We start from the raw sequence: 9,038 nt of genomic DNA, 5'->3' as shown, positions 1-9,038 counted from the left end.
TTCTTAACAAAAAAAAATTTAACGAAATTCTAATAAATATATTTTGAAAATTATTTAACAATTCGAGACTTAATACCTAACTTTTTAAATAGAGCATTTCCACTGGACAGAAAAACGCTGATTAAATTCATTTCCTAAAATATTATCAACATTTCTCCGTCAAAATTTTCTGAAAACCCGTTTAATCGTTCGGACATAATTTTTCACCTGAAAATTTCTGTTCCGAAATTTCCTAATCAAAAACTTAAAACAGGTCACGAAAAAGCAATCTGAAATCTTGAATTATCAAAGAAAATAACATCGTCTGCGAAAATTTCTAACACCGTAAAAAAGACAATGGAATTATTTCCAGTCGTTTCACGTGAAACGCCAAGGAAAAGACATAAAGTACGAGAATTTTTTAGATCCCCGACAATCTCGTAGGCGTAGCTCTGGAAGAAGATAAAAAGACAAAGATCGATGGATCTCTCGACGATGCAGATTCCCTCGTGAAACACTACACGTGAGTGGCGATAATCCAGCAACGACAGATGGAGCGAAGCGAATACTCGACGCGATGTTTGCTCTCGAGGAGATAAAAATATTTGCACGCGGTGCACTTCCACTTGTCGTACACTCGCTGCACACCGTGAAAATATTTACTGCCACTGATGAACCGGATATCCGGATATACACTGGCAATTAGTATCGAATTTTATCCAGCTTTTAACCGTTTCCATTCGAAAACCGTTTCACGAATAAATTTCCTCGCGTTTTATGCTAATTACCCCCTGTTTTTTTTCCACTCTGCGACAAATTTCATGGAAACGCGGATAAAACTGGGAAGTATAGCAACCGTAAAGAGGAATTATGATACTAAAAATTTTTTGAAGAATGATAAATATTTTATGAATAATAATTCGTTGTTTTATAATTAGCCTGTTGTGACGGAAATTAGCTTGGATAGAATTTTGAAATTTTTAGGTTAGGTTAGGTTAAGAATGAAATTTTCGTGGAATTAATTTTCTAATTTATATCTAACACCGTGTATTTTTCGTAATTTTATAATTAGTCTATCGCAACTAAAAGTAGCTTGAGAATCATGGACATAATTTGTAATTTTTCGATATTTTATTATTTCGAAAATAGCCTGCAATATCGGAAATATCGTAACTAAAAGTAGCCTGAGAATCACGGGTATAATTTCGCAATTTTTCGAAATTTCATAATTAGTTTATCCTAACTAAAAGTAGCCTGAGAATCACGGATATAATTTCGCAATTTTTCGAAATTTCATAATTACTCTATTTTAACTAAAAGTAGCCTGAGAATCACGGATATAATTTCGCAATTTTTCGAAATTTCATAATTATTTTATCCTAACTAAAAGTAGCCTGATAATCATAGATATAATTTCGCAATTTTTCGAAATTTCATAATTAGTTTATCCTAACTAAAAGTAGCCTGATAATCATAGATATAATTTCGCAATTTTTCGAAATTTCATAATTATTTTATCCTAACTAAAAGTAGCCTGAGAATCCGGGATATAATTTTGCAATTTTTCGAAATTTTATAATTACTCTATTTTAACTAAAAGTAGCCTGAGAATCAGGGATATAATTTTGCAATTTTTCGAACTTTCATAATTACTCTATTTTAACTAAAAGTAGCCTGAGAATCACGGATATAATTTCGCAATTTTTCGAAATTTCATAATTATTTTATCCTAACTAAAAGTAGCCTGATAATCAGGGATATAATTTTGCAATTTTTCGAAATTTTATAATTACTCTACTTTAACTAAAAGTAGCCTGAGAATCAGGGATATAATTTTTTCGAAATTTCATAATATAGTCTATCGCAACTAAAAAGAGCCTGAGAATTACGGGCAGAATTTCCTAATTTTTCGAAATTTTACAATATATTCTATTTTAACTAAAGTTAGAATTTTGGGAAATGAGAATTTTCCCATTTTTAGACGTTTACATTAGAAATGAAATTTTTTGCGAATAAATTTTCTACTTCATATTACCTTAGCATTAAATTAAAATTAACGTTGCTCCCAATTGTAAATATTTCACTGAAAAAGAATTTGTTACATCGCTGCTGCTTTCATACTACTAAAATATTCCAACAGAACAGAGAAACTGTACATATACTGCATATCTTGAATAAAAGTAATACCAACAGCGTAGGTGTACAATTTGCGACAACGATTGCAGCATACTGAAATTACGTAATAATGCGACTTACCTATACTGATCGGTAAATATCCTGAAAATGACAATTGGTTTTTATTCGAAAACGTTCCACTATGGACAACATGCTGTTAAATATTTTTGTGTTAAACGCATCCTACACAGTTCCACTTTACATTTGTTCACCGGACTGTACAAATTTTACAAAAAGCCGTCCGCCTTTAACGATCAACGATTAAACAATATACAAAAACAAAAAAAAAAGGACGATCTGTACAATTCATACATCTACAAATTTCCGATATTCTCCTTTAGAAACTGTGTTCCTCTTCGAAAATACATTTTATCGTGTAAATGTGATTCTTTTTTTTCTGTTCATTGTTCGCGGTGCAAATAGAAGAAGAAAGAAACGAAAACCAATGCAAGTGTGTAAAGTGTGTATATGTGTGTATGTGCGTATATATATATGTATATATTCAAGCACCGATTTTGCATCAATTCTGAAATTCTGCCACGTGTTGTTTCCGTTATTCCTTTCCAAAAAAAAAAAAAAAAAAAAAAAGAAACTAAAATCAACGAAATTTCGAAAATCACCGCAAGATACGGAAAAACTCACTCTGAGCACTTGCAAAACAGCGACGTACCCTCATTTTCTTATCACTCGAAGGGAGTTCTAACTTCAAGGGAAATTCTATTGGACAAACTCTACATCGTTAGTTTCCCAAAATATGATTCGTATCAAACGAAAAAAAAAAAACGAAAAAAATGTTGCTACGCTACGAGAAAATTGAAAGCCAATCGCAAAGCAAAGTTCGATGAAAGCTCGCCACAAGGTTGTAACTCAACGACTCATCAACAGGCTACTCAACTTTCGAATCGATGGCAGAATTCTCTTTTTCTTTTTCTATACATTTTTTCTTTCTTTTTTTGTTTGGACAGCAAATGATTCCATGCTCTCGTGTGTGTGAGACAGAAAAAGAGAAATACAGAGAAAGATAGTAAAAGTGAAAGAGAAAGAGAGAGAGAGAGAGAGAGAGAGAGAAAAAGAGAGAAAGAGGAAGTGGTTAAAGAGGCAGCGAGTCGAATCGATCTGACAGCGATAAAAAATCATCGTGGCGAGGGGTGTTGATTAGTCTGTGAGTGTGTCTCTGTGACTATTTATATAAATATATGTATATATGTGAAGTGAAACGAGAGATTTATATAAGATAATAGGATCGTGTACATACGCTCGCTCGACAGGAAGCTCTGTCTCTTTGAACCTGCAACCCAAGGATCACAAACATGATTCATCATCACACCCCGCACCCATGTTTCGCGAATAATTCAAAAAACGATAAGAAAGAAATATCTTTTTTCTTCGCTGTACAACAAGGCGTGAAAATCTTGGCGTGAAAAATCTCTTTTTGAGATAATTAATTAGACCTAACCTAGAAATCAATTCGATCGATGGAATTTTTTGAGAATATTTTTATTCTGTAAATTTTCATCAATTTTTACAACTTTACGCTGGAAAAGTGTTAAACCTGACTTACAAGAATTTATCTGATTATTTTTGCTTTTTATGCTGTACTTGTGAAATCTGAAAAATTTTTTTTCCAATGGAAAGTGTTACACTTGGATTATAGATATCGTTTGATAATATTTTTTTTTTCATGTTAAGTTGAAGGAATATTTACACAATTCTTTCATGCTCTTTTCTTCATCACCTTGCTGCATGCTGTTTACGAGTATCTCATAAATACGTGAAACAATAAAAGGATAATAGTATACGTTAAGCACCATCACTACCGCCACCATGAAAAGCTACGATACTCTTGTCAAGCTACACATAGAGAGAGGAAAGATCGTAGATAATTTTTGTACAGTTATTGGACAACACGACGATATTGTTACAATTGTGCTCGGATCAGATGTCTGGAAATTGATATCTTTTTTTTTTTTTTGCTTACTGCGTGGGCAACTTGCAGTCCTGATTGACTGTTTCAGCGAACAATTGAAAACTGGACGTAAAAAAGGGCTATACATAGTGCCTACCATATAAATTTCAAGGATACAATTTTATTTAAAAAAGAAATATAAAAAAAAGGTTCGTATTATAACTCCAGTCTTCAATTGACGAAAAAGGCGATCTGTGCATAAGTTTGGAAAAATAAACTGTTGCTCTCGATTTTTTCAACAATTGTGCAAAGCGTGCACCGAAAATATATTCCTCAGTGCCAATAGAATCAGTAGGTTCATGGTCAGATACTCGAATTATTTCTACTAAACTTAAGGGAAAAATATAATTAATTTACAATCATTTTCTGGATTAAGTTTTTATTTTCAAATTTCTATTTTTTTTCTTTTTATAACAAAAAAAGAAACATATAGGTCACTATATGGGCAGAATATTCTACAATGCCAGCAGAACACTGATTAATACTCAAAAGTATCCTTAATATCCCGAAGAGAACGCTACTGTCCAACAAATTACAACGATTCCTACCTTATCTCCGTCGGTAATATCCATAAAATGTTGCAAATGCATCCAAAACTGCATTACCAACACAGTTGCAACTTTGATTACAGTCGATATATCGCGAATAATCGACGGTAGATAACGTAGAACAACGATAAACAAACTACTTCCACGAAAAGTTACACAACGCCGTTTAATTAGAAATTTTAATAGATACAATAGACAGGGGTTGATTAATCAGCGTAGATAGGAACAGTTGATAAATCGATGGCAGACAAACGAATCATTATGTTTGTTTTCAAATTCTCTTTTAATTATTCATGAACACGTGCACGCTACGTTACGACACGCCAATTATTAATGTCGTGTGTACAAATGGGTTCATTAACGACGGTGGCGTCAAGAGGAATCTGTAATTCACGTGGGCGTAAATTACACCGAGCTTTGGCTAATTATGAGCCATAGTTCGCCGTTGAATAACCAGTAATTATGAATTTCGCGCCGTCGAGCTCGCGAGAGGCGGGTTGATTACTTCAATAAGCCAATCAGTGTAAATGGAAAATTAAACTCCGGTAACGTGCTCTTTCCTGTCAAACGAAACGTAAAACCACCTCAGGCATTTTTCTTCATTTTTTCCCCCTTTCCCTCTATTACACATTTCACGTATAAAACTGGCGGTTGACTAAAAAAAACATTTTTTCCTACTTAATAACGATTCAACAATTTATTACCAGTGTCTGTATTTCAAATTGTGAATTAGTGGAACGATATCCTAATAAAGAGTACAAATTTTACTGAAAAAATGACATTTAAATTCTTTCTCGATTAAAAGTAAAATGCCCAGTGTCTGACCATGGCTGACCATTTCTACTTGTACACCGTTCTTTCCATAAAGATCTCTGATCGAAGCTTGAACAACACACATTGTAAATTTCCCGTTTAATTATTTACAAGGTTAGATCTTCCTCCGTTACCAAAACACAGAAAGAAAGAGGAAAAAAAAAACAATTTTCTTGAATGTACAATCATCTAAAAGTGGAATTTCTCGGAGAGCAGCTCACCTCTCGCTGGCGATCGAACTGTTTCGAGACATCGACTTCGGTGACATCTCGAAGTCGCTGTCGCTGCGATACAGGAAGCTCTCTCGTCGCTGCGGCAGAGTTTGGAGAACCAAGCCTGCACTCGGCGAGGCGCCTCCACCGCCCCCGGCGCCACCATCCAGAGTCGAGGCGCCATTTTCCACGTCGAAACTGTTGGCAAAAAGAAATAACAATTTTCTCGTTATTCAACTGAAATCATGAAAAAGAGACGACATCTGAATATCTTATTCTTTTTATTTTCAATATTTCTTTTTGTCTTCTAGAAAAATAGACGAATTTTGAATATATTCTTTTATTTTTAATATTTATTTTGTCTTCTTGAAACAGAGACGAATTCTGCATATTTTTCTCAATTTTTGATATTTCTTTTGTCTTCTTTTCTTTAACTTTTAACATCTCTTCTGCGCCTTCTAGAAAAAGAGACGAGATTTTAATGTTGATCTGATGAATTACATTAGAAGATTTCAATCTTTCGCATTCCACTGGCGACGCAATGACAACATGCGTAATTTGCATCAGAAATTTGCATCGCATTGCAGGAAATGTAGCAGAAAATGCAGAATTAAACGGACACGGTATATATTCCATAAATTTCCTCGCTCGTTAAAATTCCGAAATTAATTGAAAAAGAAAAATCATTTCTATAATAATCCAATTGCAACACAATATCATTTAAAATTCAACTTGAGACCTTCAAATTTATAGACACACAAGCTCCCATAGTTTCAGATTATATAGAATACGAAGTAACAAAAAAAAAAAAAACAAAAAAGTGGAATAGAATCAAATTTATGCGCAATTTACTAAATCTCTAAAAGTACACACAATTATTGGATTTTAATTGTCCATATAATTAATGACAACTGAAAAAGTAAGTTCTGGAGAATAATTATTTCGTATTCTCCATTTTACTGCTACATTAATTATTTCAAGTACCGCGAAACTTAATCCAGAGTTCAAGTATAATTCAAGATACACCAAATCTGTTCCGGAAGCAAGTTTCACTATAATTTTCACCAAGTTTCGAAACTTTCAGGAAGAAAATGTCCTCCTCGTTGCACATTACCATGATATAAATACCATTTAAAGTGTGTTCGTCGAATTTCTTCGTTACACTAACGACGGTTTCCCATTACATCGTCAGAAGAGTGTCGAATTAAACGTTTTCTGGGCCACGGTGTCCCATAAATACATATAATTAAACCAGACAGTAAGTAGAACGATAGTTTTCACATGGATTCTTTTATTCGCGAATTTTTCGTTTAGTCGAAAATTTTATTTACCATTGGAAATTGATAGAAGCTTCTCTTTTTTATTTTACCGAAAACGAAAGAAAAAATTGATCGAGTATATGCTAGTATAATGGTAAAAATGATTTTAACAAGAGTTTCAAAGATGAAAGAAATATTTCACACGAGAAATATTGTGCACAGGGAATAATTCGATTTAAAAGGATTCAAAGGATACTCGAAACAAGGGAACAACGCTTCGAAAGAGAAACTGAAAAATATATCGCGTTTTTCAGGCCGCTGGTCAAAGGAGAATTAAATTTATCGCAAGCAAGAGGCGTTTTCTTAAGTCAACTGCGTGAAAAATAGGTCAGAAAAATTCGATCCTGCCATTCAGAAAAAATTCTCAGGTCAGGGATCATGAGAGTCTCAAATTTGTCATTTGTCCTTTTGAATTTTTGCCAGAAATCACACTTACGATAAACGTAGGTGATAAATTTGACGACGAAATAAGTGAAAATTCCTATGAAAATTCCGATGAAAATAATTTCCATTCCCGTTAAAATTCAATTCTAAGCTTTTCGATAATCCAAACGAAATGTATAGATTTATTGCACCAAAGAAAACGAATTTCCATTGATTTCGAAATAGAAAAACAATAATTTCAATTTTCATTAAATTTCAATTCTAAAACTTTGTGATTCTTCTAAATAACATTTACAGATTTATCGAACCAAAGAAACCGAATTTCCATCGATTTCGAAATAGAAAAACAATAATTTCAATTTTCATTCAATTTCAATTCTAAAACTTTGTGATTGTTCCAAATAACATTTACAGATTTATCGAACCAAAGAAACCGAATTTCCATTGATTTCGAAATAGAAAAACAATAATTTAAATTTTCAGTAAACTCCAATTCGAAAACTTTGTGATTAGTCCAAAAAATTTACAGATTTATCGTACCAAAGAAAACGAATTTCCATTGATTTCGAAATAGAAAAACAATAATTTCAATTTTCAGTAAATTACAATTCGAAAACTTTCTGACTGTTCCAATTAATTTCCATGAATTTCGAAATAGAAAAACAATAATTTCAATTTTCATTCAATTTCAATTCTAAGCTTTTTGATTATCCAAACAAAATTTACAGCTTCATCGAACGAAAGAAAACGAATTTCCATTGATTTCGAAATAGAAAAACAATAATTTCAATTTTCAGTAAACTCCAATTCGAAAACTTTGTGATTAGTCCAAAAAATTTACAGATTTATCGATTCAAAATAGAGAAATAATAATTTCTATTTTCGTTAAAATTCAGTTCCAAACTTTTTGACTATTTAAACAATGTTCATTGAGAGATTTAAGGAAAGAAAGAATAAATTTCGTCCGTCGAGTTTGAATTGCGTTTACGAAATAATTATCGGCGATAATAATGGTCGTGATCGCGATCAGTTCGCTCGTTAAACAGGCCTAATTAGCCGTGGGCTTAATTAACATTCTTTCGTTCCCATGATCACCAGCGTTGACCAGAAAACACGGCTCGTCTTCCTGCTCCCGATAGTCATCGTTACACGCCATTATGTAAGCCACGATTAATTCCACGACCTTGCCATTCAATGGCTAAATAGTGACTGACCAGAGAACGAACGTCGATAAGTGATCGCTTCTTCAATTTCGTCATTTTTTCCCTTCTTCTTCCACTGTCACTTTCTACTTTCTTTGTATTTTTAATACCTTGGAATTTTTTGTCAAGGTAATACATACGTATACCCGTTAGCCTTGTTCAATTTTCAAGACAATTTCAGACTAAGGAGCTTCTCAATTTTTTATTTCAAGTTAGATTAGCTGAAATTTTGTCAAGGTAATGCTCGTCAATTTTATTTCACTTTGCAAATGATTTCTGATTTTTCACATTTTTATTCCATTCCGTTTACGCGATATATTCCACAGAATTTCTTCTTTTAAGTTAGATTAGGTGAAATCTTCTCAAGGTAACGCTCGTTAATTTTATTTAACATTCTAAATGATTTTTTTCATAATTTATTTTTCATTACAATTTATACC

General features: G+C 32.7%; 1 protein-coding gene across 3 annotated transcripts in view; it reads right to left on the bottom strand.

Moving 5' to 3' along the window:
• The window catches only part of LOC108575522 (cAMP-specific 3',5'-cyclic phosphodiesterase), a 294,514-nt gene that overhangs the window by 109,050 nt on the left and 176,426 nt on the right, over positions 1-9,038 (bottom strand). Inside the window, exons 2-4 of one of the 3 annotated variants that reach the window (XM_017938338.1) lie at positions 5,703-5,891; positions 3,410-3,442; positions 2,236-2,256 (exon numbers count right to left, since the gene is read on the bottom strand). In XM_017938338.1, the coding sequence (XP_017793827.1) occupies positions 2,236-2,256; positions 3,410-3,442; positions 5,703-5,891 (243 nt within the window). The remainder of the gene's footprint in view (positions 1-2,235; positions 2,257-3,409; positions 3,443-5,702; positions 5,892-9,038) is intronic. The other 2 variants (XM_017938339.1, XM_017938340.1) reach the window with 2 other exon arrangements.

The sequence above is a fragment of the Habropoda laboriosa genome, unplaced genomic scaffold (genome assembly GCF_001263275.1).
Source record: "Habropoda laboriosa isolate 0110345459 unplaced genomic scaffold, ASM126327v1 scaffold315, whole genome shotgun sequence".
NCBI classification, from domain to species: Eukaryota; Metazoa; Arthropoda; class Insecta; order Hymenoptera; family Apidae; genus Habropoda; species Habropoda laboriosa.
The sequence above is the reverse complement of the archived record's forward strand: the minus strand, read 5'-3'. Positions and strand labels throughout refer to the sequence as shown.